A 22,940-nucleotide genomic window follows, 5' to 3' on the forward strand; every position below is an offset into this window, starting at 1 on the left:
TTTGGCAAACGTTTACTATAAGGAGGATGAAACCCGGGTGGAGCCGGGTACCGAACCCTGCCGGAGCACCGGGAGCGGGGAGCAGAGTCCAAGGTCGGCGGGGCCGCACGGCCAAGGCCGGCTCCTCAGCCGCCGCCATGGCGCCCGGCCCGTGCCGCCCGCGCGGCGGGAGCCGGCAGGGGGCGCTGCGCGGCGCACGGCGCTGGCGGGGGGCGGCCGTATGGCGGCAGCGGCGCTGCGCCTGTGCCGCGCTGTGCGCCTGCTGCCGGCTGCTGCCGCCGCGACCCAAAACACGGCCCCAGCCCCGCGGCCGCCTCCGCGCCTCGCCTCCTCCTCCTCCTCTTCCTCCTCCGCCTCCTTTGCTTCCCGGCCCTCTCCGCCGCAGCCCGCCATGCCGGCTTTCCAGTACCCCGAGGTGTATCGCGACGAGACCGCCGTGAGTAGGGCGCTGGCTGGGACAGCACCCGGTGTGCGGCGGCCGCCGGGCCCGGGCGGGGGCACCCGGCTCGCCATTGCCGGCGGGGCCGCCTCGGGGCGGCGGTGCCGCCTCGGCTCTCGGGGCTTTGTTCGGCGGCGGCCGCGGAACGCCCGGCGTGCTCCGTGCAGAGAGCCTCGGGTTTGTCGCGCCCGCGGGCCGCGGCGGCTGCCGGGGGCTCGTTAGGGCGGGATTGGGGCCCTTGCGCCGGTGCCTCCGGGCACGGCCCGCGTGTGCGGGGCCGGGGGCCGGGAGCCGGGAGCCGGTGCGAGGCGGGCGGCGGGAGCGGGGCGCGGGAGCAGCGGCCCCGGGGCGCGTCCCGGAGCTTCGGTACCGGTGCGTGTGTCAGGGAAACCCAAACCCAGGCCTCCGCCCGGGCCGCAGCAGCGTCAGCAGAGGAACAAATAGTCTATTTATATAGGATGGCACATCTGTAACATAGTCTCATCTCCTTGTGTTTCCACCACATCTGGATACACAAGGGATTACAGTGTAAGTTTGGCTAAAATGGGATCGATTTTCTTTCCCTTCCTCAAAGCACTGTGCATTGTGTATTGCATTTAAACAAAATGTTTGCCGATATGAGCCAAAGCTGGAAGAAATCCTGAAGTATTTACTTTCCTAGTTGACTGTAAGGCTGAACTGACAAGCCTTAGTAGCAGGTATCTAGTCTTTTTTATGTACTGGAGGAAGGAAGCAGGTAAATTCAACCACGTGGATTAATCTTCTGTGGTTTACTTGTTTTGTTTGTTGTTTTGGGGGTGGGCATTTTATTTTTTAAATTACGATTTATATATATATACACATTATGCACATATTTGTGGGCAACAGTAGTTTGGAGGGCTAAACCAGAGACTGTTTGTTTAACCAGAAGCCATACCTTGGGTACATCCAGTAATCGGGGTTTATAATTTGGCTGGAAAACCTTAAGGGTCTTGGTTTGATTGGTGGGGTTTCTTTTTTGCTTACTAATCTATCTTGTAGAAGGAATTTATGTGCCTTTCACCATTTTTGTGGTGCTCTGTGTTTTTTTCTGAGAACTACTCTGCTGCTGTGGTTTATCACCAAAGAGTGGTAATACTTGTAACTCACCTGGGAGCAATGTGTTGGTTCTGTCTTTGCTCCTTAGCAGTGTATGCTTTTGTGAAATTCCAAATGCCCTTCCTCATGCTGACTTATCATTCCTTGATGGATAGAATTTGCTTGTGTGCATGTCTTTTTTCAAATGACTGTTTTTTATAAATTCAGGTGTCGGATTACCATGGATGTAAAATCAGCGATCCATACTGCTGGCTCGAAGATCCCGACAGTGAGGAGACGAAGGTAGCCCTTCTTTGCATGGGAATAGCTGCTTTCACATGCTTCTCTTTTATAGACCAGATGCACTGGTACTCTGCTTCTGAAGAAGCTGCCAATACACTTTGGAAACTTGCATAGTAAACAAAGGTGTAGTTCATGTGGTATTTCATGGCACCAACAGCAATGCCATTATTTTCTCCCTGTGTTTTAATGGAGGAAAGGTTGAATGGGGCTTTGAGCAACCTGGTTTACTGGCAAATGTCCCAGCCCATGGCATTTAACTAAAGGATCTTCAATGTCCTTTCCTACCCAAACCATTCTATGGTTCTATGAAGGTCTGGAATACTTGATATAACTTAGATCACAGAATTTTTAAAACTAAACCCATGCTTATCTTGCCTCCATTTTTCTTGGCCAGTTTGAATGTTCAAGGTGGTGGTGTCATACTGAAAAGAAACATTAACTTTTTTTTCCCTGTGTGTGCTTGGTTGGACCAGTCAAGAGCACCCAAGCACACAAACCAACTCCTCCAGATATGTAAGGTAACCAAACTCCCTCCTCCAGATATGTAAGGTATAGTGTAATAAAAATGAATCCGTGGTCAGGTGGGGAAGTTCCTATCTCACTTTGGGGAGAGTGCAGAATGTGAGTTCATGGTATGCTGCTTTTTGACTGTTGACTTCTAAGACAGATTGAGGAAACATCCCTGGCATAGCTGAAATGTGCTACACTGGTGAAACACTTCTGGTAATGACATAAGCCACAGCTGCAACACCACACTTTCACTGTTGTCTTGGCTTTGGCTTAGTTGGACTTCCAACTTCTTGGTTTGTTTCAACACTTTGTGGGAAATAAGGTCATTTTAAACTACAGCAAAGCCTTTTGCTGCTATTTTAGTCATGTACAGTACCTCAACTCACTGACAGTGTAGGCAGTAATGCTGAGCTTGTTTCAGACATGAGGGATGGACAAGTGGTGAAAAAGCAGGGATCATATGGGGTTGGCTTGTACTATTCTGAACATGTGTGTAATTGAATTAGGACTAGAACTGAAACTCTCAATCTACAATTAAATGGATGTGATAATAGACCAGTGTTTTGTTCACGTTTTGATTAATTTTTCAATTGCCCTTGGAAGTCACAAGAACTCTAATAAATTTTTCTTTGTAATACTTAGAAAGGTATGTGCTCACTGAGCTACCCTTGGCTGAATATATATATGAACTGTAAATGCTGTGCAGAGTAATAACAAAGACTGGTCATGTTAAAACAGTTTCTATTCTAAGGCTTTTTCATGGAAAGTATATACTGTCAGTGGAATAATTATCTGGATAGAGTGGCTTAGTAGAGTGTTAAAAGGTGATACGTTGTAGAAAAGCATGGTTAAAAAGAACTTGTGGCATTTCTTAGATGAAATTTAGTTTGACTGTTATTTTAGAATGACAGTTGGCCTACTTAATGGCCAGACACTTCAGCCTCAAGTAGACCATCTCTACTGCTAGTACAATGCTTCAAAAATTGTTCTGCTTTTCAAATTACCTTATCTTCCAAAGCAGCCATAAGAAGTTGCTTTACTTGGACCCTTACTCTTTCCTTTCTGCTGCTAGCAAAGTCTGTCCTGGTTCAAGGCTTATGATACATGGTCAGATGCAGATACCCACAGGTACAATAAAAATCTTTCTCTCTAGATTCATGAAGGCACACAGTTACTGTTAGACCTGTAGCTTGGTGGCATCTGTTTAGCTCAGCGTGGTGAGTGAAGTTGTTTGCTGTGAGAGTTTCTGCTGACATATGTTCTTGTACTTTATCTAGAGCAATATTTCAATTATGTATTGCTTTTAAACATGAGTGTAACTTCACACTCAAAAGTGTGGAAACAGAAAGTTTCCAAAGTGGACTGTATTCTTCTCCACAAAACTCTTTGAAAAATCTGTAATTCCTTCCTCCTTTTTCATGCAGCTGTGGCATTCCATTTACAAATAATCTAAGAATCTTTGATGCATACTGATTGGAAATGAGAAAAATATATTAAGTTCCTGTAAAAGCAAAATTAAGAGTGATACAGGTGTGAGTGTAATAATTAGTCTGTAAGCATGCTCTTGGGCAACAAATGCTTGTAAGGAAAAGTCTGTGTTTCTTTAAATATAACTAATGAAAGCAGATGTGGTAAGATGTGTCTGTGCAGTTAAAAGTGGGTAACACACAGTTCAAGTATACCCTTGCAGCAATGTTGTCATTTTGGTCATGTTATTGATGATTGAGACAAAGATGTGTGCCAATTTCTGTTCCCTGCATGTAACTGGAAAGTGCTTATCTTGTCCAGTACACTGGATGGTCTTACACATGTTTTTATAAGCCACCATTTCTCTGAAAATGTCACAGGACTGGGAGAAGTTTGTTTATTTGTATAGAATCCACAGTCCGTATTTTTGTCTATGTAGTCTTTGAAATTCACATGTTTCCATTTAGAGAAACCAATTCAGATACACATAATTTTGGGTAAATTTAATTAAGTTCTTTCACCATCTGATGGGGGAATGATTATAGCAATGCAATGTGGAGGCTGCATGACTTACCAATGGGCTGTGCTGTGCACATATTAATTCTTCACCTGAAGAATTAATACACGACTAAACACTGATAGCACCTGGTAAGTGTGTGCCAGCTATTCTCCTGTACAGCTTTTCTGGAGATCTGTGGAGCACTAGTTGTGCAATGTGGATTACTGCTGTTCCTGTGGGTCATGCCCTGCAATGAGGTGTAACTCAGATGTTAGAATGCATTGATCTGATTGCCTGTAACAGATTCAGGACAGGTAGAAACAACAGGCTCTTTCAAACCCTCTCCTGGAAAGGAGCCCCATGTAAGCAAGGGATGAGTGGACAGGATTTTGTGCTGGAGGTGAGGAGCTGGAGGTCGAGGGTGACACTGCCACTGCGACAATTGGCTGTGAGTTACAGCCACACACAGTGTCCTCTCCTACCTTCATGTTAGAGGCAGAAAAGCTTGCATGTTAGAGACAGAAAAGCTTTCATGTTAGAGACAGAAAAGCCTGCATGTCTGCTTGTTGGCAGCTGTGATTCACCTTAAGATGCTTAGGTATTAATTTTAGGTTAATGTACCGTGCTATAAACAGAGATGATGAAACACCAACAGAGCACCAGGTTTTCCATGCATGCAACAAACAGCTGGAGTGGTAATGGTTTTAATCACTGTCCATAAGTGTTTGTGATGGGAGCTGGAGTGTTCTAAAGAAACCAGACTTCCCAAAGTTTTCAGAGATTAGTATTTTTTTCCTAAGAACTGATCTTTGAGCAGTACTTTGGGCTTATGAAATACTGGCTGGGACTAATTCTGTGTGTTATGTTAATAATATGAACAGATGATGCGCATGGCATTTTGTGTCATCTTAAAGCTCTTCCCACCTCCTAAAATAATAGTGCAATCTGTGGGCAATATTTGTCATTTAGGCAAATATGAGAGTTTTTAAATGCATGGTGCTTTTGGAGTTTGTTACCTTAAGTTTTGGGTATTTTTTGTGTATTTGTTTGGGTTTTTGTTTGCTAAAGATTTCTTTGGTAGTTGTTTGGGGTTTTTTAAGGGGAAAGGCAGGACTGTCTTGTCTCCTGGCTGATTACTCCAGTGTATGCCCTTGAGAGTCATTATTCAAGATATAAATTGAGTCCTATTAAAGAATTGTGGCATAATGCAAATAAGCATGTAGGATTCTTCAGGTGTGACACTGCATAATCTATAAGGGGTAAAGATGTCTGTGATGCATTGCTTCTGAAAATGTTTTCTGTAAAAAATAGGCATTTCTGCTTGAGTTTATATTTTTTGATTGTTTTCTTTCAGGCCTTTGTGGAGGCTCAGAACAAGCTCACAGTTCCCTTTCTCGAGCAGTGTCCTGTTAGAGGGCTGTTCAAGGAACGAATGACTGAACTCTATGATTATCCTAAGTACAGCTGCCACTTCAAGAAAGGAAAAAGGTATGTGAGGAATGTCTTTGGAGGTGGTGATGAATGTGAAGCAAGTCAGAAGCAACTATTAATTTGGAAAACAAACTATATTTGTATTTATTTTTTTATAGTTGCTAAGTAAGAAAACTAAGCCAATGTTAACATGTGTGGTTGCATGATGCAGCGCAAAAGGTGCTTCACTCTCTCCAATTCCCAGTCATGTTATCTTCTTCTTTTATTGTCTTTTCTTTTATAAGAAGAATTTGTGAGTTTATCAGAACTTAGACGATTTTGTACAATAATTATTGTAAAAGTAAAGCTTCGAGGAGTTCCTTTCAGAAAGGCTTGGTCACTGTCAGTATAGTTAAAGGTGTGTTCTCTGAAAACAGAATAAGCCCATCATGTGTGATATTTGCTAGAACCCTGCTCTTACACTGGTCATTCATTGAGCAGCTGATAGGCTTTTTTTGTTTAGTCGTGGCCAGTGAAAAGCAGTAGGAATTCCCTTGTGAAAAGTTGTTCCTGTAGCTGCAGGGTATATAGGAAAAATCACTTGGAGGACTTAAGGCAACTGATGGAAAAAGATCTGTTTTCTTAGAAACAAAGAAATCCCGCTATATTCCAGTGCCTTACCTACTCATATCCCTGCTTTAATTCTGTGGCCAGGTGAAGAAATGGTGTTTCTGTGTCTTACCCAAGATCTGGAGGCTGCAGCTGCTACTGAATTTAATGTGACTTCTTTTAGAAACATTAGCAAGCTTCTAGAGAAAGGGAGTAAAGGGACTTAACTACATCTAAGATTGTTTTAGCAGTTAAAAAAGAGGTAGTGCAAACAACCAGCCACTCTTAATAATGGGAAACACAGATAATATTTTTCAATATTTTCAATTTGTTTTGTCTTTGTTGAGTGGGCACCCAGGTATGTCATATATGTGTTCACCATGAACCACAGATGATGAGAAAGAGAGGATATCTTGTTGCCTTAAGATTTCTACACAGATATTGAGAGGGGTTTGTTTTAGTGATCTGTGCTGTGAGGAAGGCACTGATACTTACTTCTAAGGGAGGGAAATTCTGTTCTTTGTGGGGTTTGTTGAAGGTATATGGTGGGGAGTAAACCCAGGCTGTTGGTGGATTTAATGTGAATTTTAATTGGATGTGGCACAACGTGTCAGTGTATAGAGGTGTGAGGTTTAAGCCCAGAGGCAGTGGAGCTGTTTAGGACAGTGCTGCATCTGGGGAAGTTTGCCTTACTGAGTCAGGCAAAGCTTATTAGTTTGTATGTGATGCTCATGCAGATGTAGCAGGTGACCAGGTGTGGTCAGTGTCTGCTCTGAATTCTCTGACCCATTCTCCCTGTGCATGCAAACTTGTCTGGGTGTTGTTACCTTCAGTGCTATTAAGGCTTAATGTTGCAGAAGGGCTGGCAGTGATAAATGCAGTCTCTGCTAACAGATACAAAGTCTTAATTTAATGCAGCTGACCGTCCTCCAGGAGGAACATTTGTGCCAAGAGCTTGGTGTGCTTGTAATTCATGACACTACTTCGACTTTAATAGATATAATTTTAGTGTTTCTGAGTGATACTCTTCTTCTTGGAATGTGCTGGATTTAAATCAGAGCAGTTCAAATATAATAGAAAATCCCTATGTTGTGGTGTTTGAGGTGATCAAGAGGTCTCTACCAATTTAAATAACAGTCAGTAAGGTGTGGGGAAAGTAACTATTCTATTTGAAGAATTTTCTGAACTGCTCATGACGCTTAAAAATCCTTAAATTTAACCACTCTGGTTTTCTGATGAAGGATAGCTGCTGAAGGGCAGTGTCTGAGGAGTTGTTCTATGGAGTCTGCAGAAAGGAAAGGTGCCCAGGGAGGTGCTGTGTCTGTCTCATTGCTTGACCTTTGCTTCCCAGCTTGTTGCCCAGCATTGCAGAAATGGAATTATCAAGAAAATGGCTGATCAAATAGAAAATTACTTTTCTTTTTCTTCTATTTATTTGAATCTTTCAGTTTTGCACTTGCTGAACATTACTGTTATTACTTGAACGTATTACTAGTTGATATTGTTAACCAAGCCTTGTGAGTATATTTTCCTCTTCTGGCTTTACCAAGTTCCCATGTTTGTACCCATGTACTTGTCAGTCTTAGGGAATAGATGAACTTATATTTAGATTTGAATGTTGCTCTGTAAATTCTCCTGTTCCCCCAGGCAAATTCTCCTGCTCCCCCAAGCTGCTGCCTGTTTTTTTAAGACATGTGTTTTTATAGTAAAGTACTGTGAAGATGGGTGTTAATTTCTGTGAGCTCTGTGGTGTCTTAGGATGTGTCTTAGGATGATGAAGAGCATCACTCACTAAAGACAGCTCTGTAATTGTCTGTTCCTACAACTTTTTCAAACACACATTTGTAAGGACATTGAAACAGTTTTGGTTCCATTTGATTTGAGCATAAGTCTGTCACCTAGCATGGATTGAAAGCAGCTGTATGAATGACAAAGCTGAGAACATAAGGGATGGGAACCTGTGCCAATGCTTGTAACAGAGAAGTGCTGCAGCTGCCAGAGTTGTTTAACATAGACAGTTATATGGAGTTTATAGTATACTTAGAATTCTTTGAAATGCACTGTGGCAATGCAACTTTTATTTTTAAATGATATTTTGGATCCATCCTAGCCATGATTCCTACTCTGCTGTGAAACTTGTGTTTCCCTAACCTGTTCATTTGTCTTTTATTCACTTCATGAGAACTTCATACAAGTTTTTTTGTGCTTGCCTAACTGAAAATCAGAGTTCTTCCTACTTAATTTTTCCCTCTTGTGTTCTTTTTAGATATTTTCACTTCTACAATACCGGGCTCCAGAATCAGCGAGTTTTATATGTACAAGATTCCTTGGATGCCGATGCCAAAGTTTTTCTTGATCCAAATAAGCTTTCTGATGATGGCACAGTGGCCTTACGAGGTTAGTGAGACAGCAGTTCCTGCTCAGTAAGTCTCAGTCTTCAGCAGAAGCTGAAAATTTAATCTAAGTAATTATAATAGCCCTGTGTGGATTTGTATGGTGTGTCAGAAGAACATTTCTAAATCTACATTGTATCCGCAATTAACTTGGTTCAGTTTCCCAATGCTTTTTTTCACAACTCAGTAACAGGTTTCCAGTGAAATACGAGCAGCTCTTGAGGCTGTCCATAGAAAGGAAAAAAAGTTTGTTTTTATATTGATTAGTTATCTTAAAATTGTATTTTGCAGCTTTAACACAAGCCAACAAGTAAGAGACTGTGAAGGAACATAGCATTAACTTCTATAATCACAAAATTGTTTGTGTTCACTAAGGCTGTAACTTCTCTTAGCTGTCAATTTTCACTCCCTACTTGCTCATTTTTAGAAGCAGACTCTTGGACCTAGAAGTTCTCTAAGTCTGTTCAAGGACAGTTAATAAAAACAGCCGTCAGAATTAATAAATGTTTCTCTTAAAGTGACCTAGCTGAAAAGAATCAATATGGCTTTTTTTATGAAAAATAGTGAAGTCCTGCCTTTATCTGTGTATATTGCATGCATATAATCTCTAGAATTTTCTAGAGATTCTTCTAGTGTTTCTAGAAGTCTTAAGGCATAGTCTCCTTCCAAATGCACATAGAAAATCAACAGCTGTGTAACAAGAGGGAAAACTCCCAGTGTTGATTAATAATTGATTTAAGGGCAGGGAAAGGAAGAACTGAATGGCTGTCAAGTAAAGTCCTGTCAAGGACTGTGCTAGGATTTGCAGTGTTCATCTGCTGAGCATATTGAAAAAGGAGTGAGCAGAGATTGGTGACAGTACCAAGTTACTCCTGGTTGAAGAATGACTAAAGAGTTGCAGGAAGACCGTAATAATAATTTAAGTAGGCAATAAATTAACAGGTAAAAGTCTTTGTGCAGATAAATTAAGTGATGCACAGGGGAAAAAGCAATCCTATCTTCATTTATGGAGGAATGGATGGAGTGAACTCTTGAGCTCATGATGACCTCTTGGGAGCAGTGCTTGCAGTATAACACATAATTCCATGAAAATGTCAACTTGGTTCTTGGTAGAAGCTGAACAAGGACATCAAATACCAGTTTATTCATCAGGAAAAATTTCTCCCTGGAAGCATTCAAGAAAAACTCAGTGTGGCACTCAGTGCTGAGATTTAGTTGACAAGGTGGTGATCAGTCAAAGGTTGAACTCTTGGAGGTCTTTTCCAACCTTCATGATTCTGTGATTATATGAAACAGAACAAAACAAGGAGACACTGTTACATTAGCAACCCAGGAGTTTATACTGTACCACTGAACACTAGATCAAGTCCCAGTCTCCTCAGCTCAAAAGGGGCTCTGAAATACAGGTTGGAGGAGGGCAGTAGGAAAATCAAAGAAAAAACTGAGTGTGCCTGGATTAATCAGCTTGGAAAAGGGACAATTTAGCAAGGTTATTAGAGGTCTGCAGAATCATTTCTCTCCATCTGCAGGATGGAGACAAGGAATAAGGGTTGATTAGTCATTTTTCTATTACAAAAATGAGGGAATATCAAATCAAAGCAGTGGGAGTAAAGTCCCAAGCAAACAGAAGAAGGTGATGGTTCATGCTGCAAGAAGTAGATCTGTAGAACCCTTACCAATGGATGGTGGTGGTAGAAGAAAGCAAGCTGGACATAATCAAGGAGAAGGGAAACATTCAGGAGTATTAGCCAACTACTGTATGGAAAAGGAGTTGGCTAAACTAAATATGGTTGGAGGTGATAAGAATATTTGAGGGAAATATTACATGTGCTTGCATTGTTCTTGCATTTATTCCTGCATTTTGTTCTTGTGCTTGCATTGCACAGTGTCAGCACAGGCTGGGGAATGAAGAGATTGAGAGCATCCTTGCTACCAAGGACTTGGGGGTCCTGGTGGGTGAGAGGCTGGATGTGAGTCAGCCATGTGAGCTTGCAGCCCAGAAAGAGATTTAATCCTGGGCTGCATCCCAAGCAGCATGGCCGGCAGGGCAAGGGAGGGGATTCTGCCCCTCCACTGGGCTCCTGTGAGACTCTGCCTGGAGCACTGTGTCTAAATGTAGGCCCCATTCTAGGAGGTGTTGGAGGGAGTCCAGAAGAGGGCCGTGAAAAGATTACAGGGCTGAAGCACCTCACCTATGATGAAGGGCTGAGAGAGTTGAGATTATTCAGCCTGGAAAAGAGAAAGCTGTGGGATGACCCTCTGGTAGCTTTCCTGTATCCAAAGGGGGCCTACAAGAAAGCTGAAGAGGGACTTTTTGCAAGGGCATGTAGTGATAGGACAAGGGAGAATGGTTTTAACTGAAAGAGGTTTAGATTAGATATTATCAAAACATTATTCACTGTGAAGGTGGTGAGGCACTGGTACAGGTTGCCCAGAGAAGTTGTGCATTTCCCACACCTGAAAGTGTTCAAGGCCAGGTTAGAGAGAGCTTTGAGCAACCTTTGTCTAGTGGAAGGTGTCCCTGTCTACAGCAGGAGGGTAGGATCTAGATGATTTTTAAGATCCCTTCCAACCAAACCATTCCATGATTATGTGGTTACTCCTGAGGACAGCTAGATGAAATTGTGTTCTGAATCAGAATTGCCACTGTTACATTCTTTTGGGAGAGAATATATTGAGTGCCTCTCAAAACTGTCATGTCTGTGAAATGCAACTCTTTCTGAGGTTGTTTTTTGGTAGATGCTTTCAGGTCTGTACAGGCTGTGGTAATTCAGTCTCTTCGCTTGACTTGATTTGCAAGCACGAATTTGATCTTCATCAACTAAAATGGAAGCTCTTTATTGTCTTATTGTCTTATCACTATTTGGATAAAGTGAAATATATATCACAGGTCTTAGCTGAGAATACTGGTAATTAACCATTTGCATGCTAGTGGTTTCCCAGTTACTTCAGTTTTCAGGGTTTTAAAGGATCTAGTTTTCAGTGACTCCATTTTTAAGTGGTATTTACACTATTTCAATATACAACTTGCATCTTTGTTAGCTTCTTTGGTACTGTTTCTCTTAAAATTTCACTCAAGTTCTCCACCTATTTTAATTTTCTAGCTCTTCCTGCCAAGCTCAGGGCAGGCAGTAGAAGAAATATGATTCAAACCATAATTGGTTTGGCACAACTTATGTTACTGAATATGGGTACACTTACTGAGTATCTGTGCCTAAACTTGGATCTGCAAATTAATTGAGAATTCGACAGAGTTGGACAAAGTGATGTGACTCCTAAGTGATAGCAGATGTAGTGTCTTGCAGTGTTTTTAGAAAATAAACCTCCTCTTACTGTTTGGTGAGCAGTTTCTTTAACTAGTATCCCAATTTAATCTCTCTTCATTTTGTTTGTTTCTGATTTCCTAGGTTATGCATTCAGTGAAGATGGTGAATACTTTGCATATGGCCTGAGTTCTAGTGGCTCTGATTGGATAACTATTAAGTTTATTAAAGTAGAAGGTCCTGAGGATCTCCCAGATATACTGGAGAGAGTTAAATTCAGTTGCATGGCATGGACCCATGATGGAAAAGGCATGTTCTATAACAGCTACCCACAACAAGATGGGAAAAGTGATGGTAGGTATAACCATTCTAATTGCATGCTATGTGGAAGCAGAATCACTTTTGCCCTGAATTGGTGCAACAATTAGCTCTGCAAATCTTTATTAAAATAAGTGGCTGTATTGGTTGTGCAATTAGAGATCAAATTATCTTGTATCACCAAAAAGCCTATGTTCAGTTAGTGTGAATCACTTTTTGTCTGCCTGGCCCTCTTTTTCTCAAAGTTTGCTGCTCCCTTTCTTTTCCTCTGGGATGATTTACTTAGGTTCCATAGTGTTGGTGGGGTTGATTAGAATTTGATGCCTGCTGGAAGCTTACTTAGATCTTTCCCCTAATGCATTTGTGTGGGCATAGATAAACTGCTTTGGGAGATTGACCTGATGAATAGCAATGTGAGGCATAAGGTTTCTCTTGTTCAAACAGATTAATTCATGTGTGGTTCACAGCAAAGCAAAACAAAATGTTTATGCTAGCAAAATCCAAGGAGCACTGGACAAAGTGGAATAAATTGCGGAGGAGCATCGAGGGGGAAGGAATTTAGCAGCTTTTACTATAAGGCAGAGCTACTGAAAAGTTTCTTCTGGAGATGTGCTCTTCACTAAACTGGAGAGAGCCAGAATTTTGCCTCTGTATTTTCTTTTGAAGACTGTAATTTTGCCAGACTGGCAAGATAGACACCAGCCTTGTTTTGTTGAGGTTTTTTTTACCTCTTGTTTGTAGTTCAAAAGTTGAAGTGTTGGAAAATGTTACAAGAATGAAATTTTTTAAAAAAATAAATCAAGTGGTACCTCATACATAAGTGCTTTAAAATACATCACTTTTATATTTTAAGCAAATGGAGGTATGAAGGTTTCTAGGAATGAAATTAGCAGTAAATCTCCCCTTAATTGCACTGGGTGATATGGAAATGAAAATGTAATTAGAGAGTGGCAGGGATTCTTGGTTTTCTTCGCTTTGCTTACTTTTATTTCTAGAAAGCAAAGCTTGAAGTGATACCTTCTTCAAATGTGAAGATTTGTTATCAACAATAAAAGGAAAGGGTTACTTTTGAAACAGGTTTCCAGCATGAAGTTTTATCTTGTTTAGTAGGAGGGTGTTTCTTTGGAGGGGAATGGTTGTAGCTTGGAACATTCCTAGTCCTCTCTTCTGAATTTCTCATTCATATACAAAGGGATACACAAGTTTCTAAGGGTTTCATATGATTGTTGCATTTCTTTGAGAACTTACTAGTTTAAATATCTGCATTTCACTAGGTACTGAGACCTCCACTAATCTGCATCAAAAGCTGTATTATCATGTATTAGGAACTAACCAGTCAGAAGATATCCTGTGTGCTGAATTTCCTGATGAACCAAAATGGATGGGTGGAGCTGAGGTATGGTAAATATTTTGCACCTTATCATTATCATGTTCTGTTTTTCAGATTCTAGCAACTGATAGTGGGTATTAATTTGAAAACATTTTGTTAAAAGAACACTTTTTATTAGTGTTGTGGAGTTGAAAATTGAACTAAGAATCGTTGATTAAGAATTCCTGAAAATAAGACTGCCTAATTTACTTCAAATCACTCCTCCAGCCTGCAATGACACAATCATACACCCTCTTTCTTCACTGAGGTCATTCTGCCTGATACAAATTCCAAGACAAAGTAGATCATTTGATGGACAATGTGTCACTGTTCTTGTTTCTTGGTCAGTGTTTAGCCCCAGCTTGTACTTCCTGCACAAAAAGTTTATTCTAATATCCAGTGTCTAGATATTCCCTGCATTATATTTTCTTGGTTATATTTAATTTTGTAATGTTTTCCCTGGAAAACAAATATATCTGTTCTGCTTAATTGAGGAATGGAGATATACAGGTCAAAATCTGTTAATACTCTGTGTATAATTGGGGAACTCTAAATTTCCCTACAAGTTTTATCAGCACACCTATGGTACAGACTGTGTTAATGGAAAAGGAATTGATTTCCTAAGCTTATTTTGTTGAACTACTACTATATAGTGCAAAATCCCAGTAAACCTTTTGCAATTAATGTGTTTTATTCCCCATATTAGATTTAGCAATATGCAGTTGAGTGCCCTTATTTGAAGTCTCCTGGAATGTAGTGATGGTCATTCTATTTATCAGGGAACTGATGTTTTCCCTGTGGATGAATACTTGTAATACTCTGTACTCTCCTGCCTACTGTGTTTGATCAGTACTTTTTGTTTCTATATTGGTGTCTTTTTTTGTCTGACACTTCTGATGAATATGAAGTGGTTTTAGCCTGGTTTGGTGTACTCAGTTCCTGCAAATACTTTTCTTTGCAAGAACCTCTTTTGGAAAATGTGATCATCAGTTTGTGTCACTTTTCAACACATTTACCCATGAAAATGTTAGGACTGTCTTTACTGTAGGCTGACAGAAAACAAAGGTACTTTTAACAGTCAGAGAAAAATATTCTGCAATTTAAAAAAAAAAACAAACAACAAAATCCAAACCAAAACAGTGCAATTGCAAAATGTGGTTTCGTCCTTGTGCAATGGATCAAAAATCTTCTTTGCAGACCATTTCAATAAGTTTTCTGGTCAGCTTTTTCTAAGTGTTTAAGAAAGTGGAAGACCACAAAGTAGTGGGGGAAAAATTTAAATATCATTAGTCAAAATCAAATTATAGGGCTGTTTGGTGCTATCCTGAATATACTTCCTTGGTACTAAGATGCTGCTATAGGTTTTAAAATACAACTTTGCACAGCACAGCATGTTATAAAATGCATGTTTTCATGTGTTTTTGTCAGATAAATAAAAAAATGTTTTTATTTTACCAACTTTAGTAGTCCCACTAGCTAGAGACATTGTTTTACATAAGCTTCCATGAAAACAGTTGATTTGTAGTGTAGGTGTTCTAGTACCAAACCTTTCTCCATGGTGGAGGGAGAGTTGAACTTGCATACCTAGGTTTGAACAGAATTTGCAGGTCTTGCAACCAGGGTCAAGGAAGAGAAATACCTCACTTGCAAGTGAAAAGCACCTGACAAGAAAATTCTTCAGAGACTGCAGAATTGATAATGTTGCCATGATATCTCAGAAAAAATAATCTCAGGTGTGCTGTAGGGAGTCAGAGTGGTGTGTATTCTCAATGGAGGTAGGAAACTAGGTTATTCATAAGGACCAAAGAGGGTTGTATAAAATTTTGTCGGCTTAATATATTTACAAGACAATATGCAAGCAAATAGCTTCAGGGTGCTTTTCCTTATTTATGCATTCAACACCAACCCCAAGTATGCTTGATTTAAACAAAATCTGTGGTGCTGAAAATGGTGTTGGCAGAGAAATACAGATGCATTTCCAGCTCTTCACTTGAATGGATTGTTTCTGAGGGAAAAAATTCTGTTTTTTTAAGTCAGATATGTAAGTTTTGAAAAAAATAATCTTTTCATTAGTCTAGAAAAAGCATAAGCATTTCTGGGAGAGTTGTGAAGAGCAGGGATGGAATTTAATTGAATAACAGCCCAGCAGAGGGCAGTCTGGTATGAAGATTTTTAAAACCTTGGCAATGTCATAGGTATTCTGGGAAAACAGGAGCTTCCCATGCTTTTCTGTTTAAGTGGCATTTTCTTGCTTTTTCTCCAGACTGACTGAACATATCTCTCTTTCACAGACAGACTGTTATTCTCAAAGTTAAACAGTAAGTTATATAACAGTCTTTCACAGTTGGTAGTGCAAGAAGTCCCTGTGGTACCAGCAGGAAAGTAAACAGAACAGAAAGGAGTGGGTGAGAGGAACCCTCCTATCCCAATTCTGCCAGCAGTGAAATAAGTACAATTTTTCATCTTTTCTAACAAACACTGTCTACTGTCTCTGAATTGACAATTTTTTTTTAATTCTTCATTTTATATTTAGAGCTGTCATTTAACATCAGTGGTTCTAAAACAGGGAGGTGATCTTGCACATGAAATTCAGAGCACAGAGGAGCAGGCTGTGCCAGATGTGTGCTGGCTATAGTGGTTTCACTGCAGGAACACAGAAGCATCCACTGGGGAAGAGTGAGCAGCATGGAGGGCTGAAAACATTGCCAGTTCACTCAAGTGAGACACACTGCTGGGTAAAACAGGGCTCTGGGAATTTTTCTAAAGCTTTACACTGCCTTAATCAAGGATGAATCTTGAATAGTAGACTAGTATGAATGTCTTCCTACAGCCCTGGCAGTAGGCCCTGAGAATTTTACTCATAAGAAGGAGGCAGGTAATTGTGGCTGCACGTGGGACTATGGGAGCTGATAATTTCTTACATAGCCAGGTTCCAGATGCTTTGATGCTTTCATTGCTCAAAAGCAAGCTGAGAGCCACAGTAAAATGTGTTTGATGTTTGTCACCCCAAAAGGCTGCTGATTTTGTTCTGTGCTAGGCTTAGGAAAGAGAATGCATGTAAATATGTGTGTGCATATTGCTGTGATGATGTAGGGTCAAAACCCCTGCTCTCTGGCTTTGGTGTGGCTCCTTCAACCCCAAAGCTGACAGAGGCTCAAAATATGGTCAGAACAGAAGTGCTTGTTATACCAGCACATTATATCTAAAACCCAAGAATAAAAACCCAGCTGGAATAAGAGATGGGAATTAATGCCCAGAGCAAGTTTTCTAACCTGGGGAGTGGGTGGACAGACCACATCAGAATGTTGTTTGCATATAACCATGTCCTGCATAAAGTGTCAGGCCTGTGCCTCAGAATGTAGGAAGGAGATTCTGTTGGACCTCATCCTGAACTTTTGCATTCCTGTGATCACCCATCGTTAGGGCTTCTGAAATGTGATTGATTCTGAACCTGGTACTCTGCAAACAGAAAACAAAGCAGCGCCTTTACAGCCTGAGAGTAGCAGCCTCAGGTGGCTTGGATTGTGCAGGCAGTCCCAGGAGGTTGCTTTGTGAGAGGGAGTTTGTGCCCCAGTCCTCAGCATCTTAAAAGACTGCACGAACATAAATGTGATAGGAGCTATTTGCAAGCTTCAGTGATTTTCTGGCACTGCTGCAAAGATAATATCAGAACATAGCTGTATGTTCCCTTCATTAAAAAAACAACAAACCAGTACAACACCCCACAACCCCCATAAAAACCCCACAAAACCCACAACTCTTTACAAAAGAGTTTCCTATTCTGGGAAAGAAAATAGCTTTGATTTTTCTAATAAATGTGAGATAATAAAAGTGGAATTTGAAAGGCTAGGAGACTACTGTGGGAGTTCTTTGTCATCCTGCAGGCAGATCTTCGCAGCACAGGCACATGTGCACATCTGTAGAACACTTGAGGCTGTTCAGACAGTGTAATTGCTCTTTACTTGCCAAATATTTTAGCAAATTTTACAGTAATTCTTTTTCTCTCTGTAGAAGCAACATGCTTTGTGGATTTTTGTGCTTAATATTTTCGTTTGTTCATCTGATAAAAATCTTAAAAATACTCATAAATAACAAAAGAGGTCGTTTCTGCAACAAGTGAAAGGTTTCTTGCATGTAAATTCTTAGTGGAGTCATATCCAGGGTCAGTGGTGTTATGTAAAAGTCTTCATGCAGCATATATCTAAAGTTGATGAAGTAACTGCTGTCATTAATCTGCTTTATTATGGTGACTGGGTACATTGCTAAATAAGTATTTTAAAAAAAAAATCTATTCACTCTCTCTGGGTGGTTTTAAGCTGTTACATCCATAGCATATAGTGAAAATGGTAGCAGTGTTAAAATCCAGCTTATTGATGCAGTGAGTTTTTAGTTCCATGCATTGCACAGTTGCATCTTTATTGCCACACATCTTTCTTTTTCTGGATGATCTGATCTTTCATGACTGGATACATTACAGTTAGTAATTTGACCTTTTAGCTCTGTTGGAAAGCTTTGATTCTCTCTGTGATTTTTTTGAACTTTGCTTTTTCTTTTTTTTTTTTTTTGTACATGATTCATTTGCTGTGCTTCATTGGAAATGCATTAGATAGCAGTGATGATTGCTCAGTTTCATATGCAAAGAGCACCAGTGCATGAGGAGTGGTAGTTTGTGAAATCACTGCTGATGCAGATCAGGTTGTAGATTACCATAGTGTTAATGCCTCCAGTTAAGAAGAGAGTTTATCTTTTTCTCAACACAGGCATAGGATCTAATAATTGAATTTTGTTTATTTTATTTTTAGTACCTTGTTATGCAGAAACAAATTATGCAGTGATTAGGTTTTTTCCGCCTTGATAATAAAAAAGGGCAAAGGTAGTAAAACTTTTAATTTATTATCTGTTAAGGAATGATGTGTATATGTAGTTGCCTTAATAGAATACAACATACTCTAAGGGCCCCTGTTTGTGAACTGAATATAGAGAGCTCTTCCTTATCCTGAACCTGGCAATTGTGACTGTCCAGGTAGTGTTCACAGAACTTGCATTAATATTCACTGTTGGTATGCACATGACTTGAAAGTAGAGCACTCTAATATCTCTCATATTGACATTTTAGTTGAGTAATACATAAAGCCAGGAAGTCTAAAAACCCAACAGCTTTCTCATGTTCATTCTTTTTTGTTGTTGTTTGTTCAATTATGTATGAGTTTTTGGTCTGAAATCTGCTGCTAGACAAAATATTTCACTTTGTTTTTGCTGTGGATCCTCATGACCCTTTGCAGTTCCTTATGTGGCTTGTATAATGAATTAGTTGTATTTTGTAACAAAGATGAGATTTGAGTGGTTAGATTGTTTTTACTGATGAGACTTCATATATTTTTTTTTTATTTTCTGATCATTGATATATTGAAGTTACAGGTTCTTCTCTTAATGTTTGTCTTAGCAGTGGTTACTGTTCATCAAAATGGAGAGAACAGGTAGCATTGAAATCACTAGGCAGAAAAACAGCCCAGAGAAAACACTCCACTATAAACCAGAACTCTGCTATAAAGGAGAATTTAAAGGTTTTGATGCTTGAAAGACTAGATAAAACTCTACTTAGGAGTACAGCTATCTTAGTGATACTGTTGTGTTTGTTTGTGTGGTGTAATGATGGTCACAACAAATATTTAAGAAATAGTAGGTCTGACAAACTCAAAATTGCCAATCGAGTGAATGACAGTAGTAGTGAAACTAAAGCTACATACCAACATCAGTTCTTTGAAATAATCCTTCCTTTACTGGTGCTGAGTTAGGGATTAGTGCTGTGTTATGCCAGTGAAAGCATTGGTTATGCTGAAGGTTTTCAAAAGCTCCACTTGAAAGGCTACAGGATTTCTTCTGTCCTGTTTTGACAGATACTAAATGTTGTTTTAAGAGGTGCAATTGCTTTATAGCCAGCTTACCTTTTAGCAGTGGGTGTTCTTTGAAATTATAGTAATTATTTTAATGAGAGAAATGTGCACTGACTGGCATTCCAGATCACTCTCAGAAATTTTTGAGATGTTTCCTTTTCATCCTAAATGTGGGAAATCGGGTCTGACATTGCAGCTGTCCCCCTTATGCTGAACCATGAATGCACTCTGAGATTTGAGTGAGGTACTAGCATGAAATTTCAGTTCATAAATTTGTGAGCCAAGAGCAGTGATTGCAGCTCAGCTCATGAAGATGATGTAGCAGTGTAAGAATAATTCAAATGGTAGTTGGTAAATCCTATATTTCCTTTTGCTGTCCTGAAACCCAGACTCTTGTCTGTTTACAGTGTAGGGTCAGTGGCATTTGGGCTGTGATTACTCATTCATCAGTGCTGCAATCTGAGCTGCCTTAAGCAGTCTCTACCCCTGTTATTCATGTTTCCAGCTGTTTGGTGCTGTGTGTTAGCTTGACCATTTGTGCAATTGAACGGTGAACTGATCGAGATACTAATGTGGCAGAGGGGCTTCTTTTATCCTTCTTTGGTTTTTATTGTGGATTGTTTAAGTATTTTTTCTTTTTCTTTCTCCTTCCCCTCCTGGATTCTTTGCTTGGCTTGTTTGGGTGTTTCTGGATTCTTTCTTCTTTTCTGGTTCTTGGAGGTTTAAATTTTTTTGTTGTTGTTGAACATTCCATTTTATCAGTTGGATCAGTTCCCTGAACTGATGTACTTCACAAATGGTGGATGCTTGTTCTGGCATGACATGGGGAATGAATTTACATGGACACAAGCAATGACAGCAGTAGGAAGAGCTAGAGGTGGAGACTGCATAAGGTGTTGCTGCTGCCAAGATTGCTCATCAAACTGTAACTTTGCAGTGTAGATGTCTAAATCTGCAGTATAATACTGAACATTTTAGCATGCTGCAGTCAACCATCTTGTCCTGTTTCTGTCAAAATCCTTTGGGTTGTAGAACTCACTGGTATAAGAATAGCTTTAGTGATAGAGACACACTTAATTGGTATCCCACCAGCAAGATGCTTTGGGAGTTCTTACTTCAAATTAAACATAAACTGCTATCAACTCTTAACTAGTCCAGCTGGGAATATGGAAGGAAAAATTAGATGTACTCAGATTTGCTGTCATCAGAGATCCTGAATTGCCCTTGCAACAACATCAGAAATTTGCACATCTCTGTTCTTTCTTGGGTAAAGTTTCAGTCTTCTCTTAACTGTTTTAGTCACAGAATCAAGGAATAAATTTATGTGGGTTCTGACTGTGACTAAAAGAGTTTTGTGTGTCATACTCTTGAATGTAACTGAAATCTGTATTTTTATATATAACTTAAAATTATTTGTTATGTTTTTTCAGTTGGTGAGGAAATGAAGGGAACTTGGTGCTTTCACAAGTGTGGACAGATGTTTAAGCAATATACTGCAATAATTTTCTTAATTAAAATTTACTCCTGCAATTATTGCTTACCTAAGACCACTGAAGATGTATCTTTCAAGAAAGATCACCTAATCTTGGTTTCCATTTCTGGATATACTTGTTTCTAGGTGCAGGGTGCCCTGTTAAAGATGTCTTTGTTTCATATAAGGAAGTGGTTTTTTGGCTACAGTAGGAATCTTAGGTGTTCTTTTATATTTGTCTTGTGAGCTTTTTACTGTATGGACTTTTTTTGTGGTATAATTAGATCATAACAAAATGCCTGTAAAAATACGATTTGGAAACACCCATTTGGGGATTGTTTTTGTTTCAAGGAGTGTTTAGTTGTTGGGGTTTTTTTATTAACTTTCATACACTGAGATTTGTTTCTATTCTACTAGGTCCCTTTCTTGTGTCCTTAAGATTGTGGCTCTATTGGAATAGCAGTATAATTAAAACTTAATTATTTTGAAATTTATTTTGCACAACTCATTCTACAGATATTTTGCATAACAAATGTTACAAATATAAACTGAAATATATCTAAGAAGTAATTACAATATAACAATTGTTTTGAAGCTGTGTATAGTGCCAAGTGGAAAATGTCCAGAACCCAAATTTGTATTTTGTGACTTTAAATTCCCATTAGATAAGGTCATATAAGAATATGAACAATAAACAGCCTTCTCTATCAGCTTTGTTAATAAAACATCAAAATTTGGTAATTTGGGAATATGCTCGAAACAGCTCAGTCAGGAGAAGGAAACACTAAGACTTCTTGTTACTTTCTGCCTTTTCTTGTTGGATTTGCACTTTCAAAAGCTTTGTCAAGAAATGTGGTATGTTTGCAAAGGATTAATTGATGACTTTCTGTACTAGCAGACACCATTTCAGAAATTCTGTTGCGTGTGTACATGCATGTGCAAAAGCAAACCAAGAAGCTTCACCAGATAATTTATAATGTGGTTATAGCTTGTGCTGTTCTTTTAACAGCAGCACTAGATTTTTCTGCATGTGTGAACTTTTTCAAGTTGGAATTCTCTTTTCCAGAGGGTGAATTGTCTTTGATTTTTCTGGAACTGCTTGCAGGTGTCGGATGATGGTCGATATGTCTTGCTGTCTATCAGGGAAGGCTGTGATCCAGTGAACAGACTGTGGTACTGTGATCTACAGAAGGAGTCTCAGGGTATATCAGGTATGTGTTGCTTTGTAAGCTTGCTTCCTTTTAAGGCAATCTAAAATTTGAAATACTTTATGTTTGAATGAAAAAAAATGTCTTGAAATGCATGTATTGCTTAACCACCTTAATGCAGAAATTAGACAAAATAAGCACTGCTAGCATTCCATTTTCTGTTATGTATCAGTAGACTAAAAACTCCATTCTTCATTCTGTAGTTTGTTTAAAAGGTCACAAGGAAAAGTTGATATAGTATAAGGAGCTGTACAGTGTATGTTCAATTTCATTCTACACCACTAATACTTTTCCATATTGAAACTTTTTTCGTATTTTAAAAATTTCACTTATCTTCCTTCAAGCACTGATAGCACTTTTTTACAAAAAGTGACTAACTTATAGATAACATTTTTTTTCTGTGTATAGTGCTAGGAAATAAAAATCCTCCAGTGGTATTTGGTATCACCATTGTTGTTACAGTAGAAGTATCAACTCCTATTTCAAATGCACTCTCCTGAAGTGCTCCTTTCTTGCCTTCTAGTTGGAGTGGTCTTTGGCTTTTGTGTATGAAGCTTTGTAGCCACAATGGCATGAGCTGAAAGGATGGCACTTTACACCATATGGCTCTTGCTAATTGTTGGCATAGTTAGCTGGTTTACTGATTGGTAGTTCTGTATTTCCAGAGTATTGGATTATTGAAAGGTGTTTGTCGCAGCAGGCCATTTGTCTCGGTGCAGGGAAGACTTGGG

General features: G+C 39.6%; 1 protein-coding gene across 1 annotated transcript in view; it reads left to right on the forward strand.

The window, feature by feature from the left end:
* Positions 1–245: 245 nt before the first annotated feature.
* The window catches only part of PREP (prolyl endopeptidase), an 87,788-nt gene continuing 65,093 nt past the window's right edge, over positions 246–22,940 (forward strand). Inside the window, exons 1-7 of the mRNA XM_054291784.1 lie at positions 246–436; positions 1,724–1,798; positions 5,629–5,762; positions 8,560–8,690; positions 12,094–12,303; positions 13,542–13,663; positions 22,107–22,212. Of these exons, the coding sequence (XP_054147759.1) occupies positions 392–436; positions 1,724–1,798; positions 5,629–5,762; positions 8,560–8,690; positions 12,094–12,303; positions 13,542–13,663; positions 22,107–22,212 (823 nt within the window). The 5' untranslated portion in view covers positions 246–391. The remainder of the gene's footprint in view (positions 437–1,723; positions 1,799–5,628; positions 5,763–8,559; positions 8,691–12,093; positions 12,304–13,541; positions 13,664–22,106; positions 22,213–22,940) is intronic.

This window comes from Melozone crissalis, unplaced genomic scaffold, assembly GCF_028551555.1.
Source record: "Melozone crissalis strain CALT ecotype California unplaced genomic scaffold, PUWL_Pcris_2 ptg000106l_1, whole genome shotgun sequence".
Classification (NCBI taxonomy): Eukaryota; Metazoa; Chordata; class Aves; order Passeriformes; family Passerellidae; genus Melozone; species Melozone crissalis.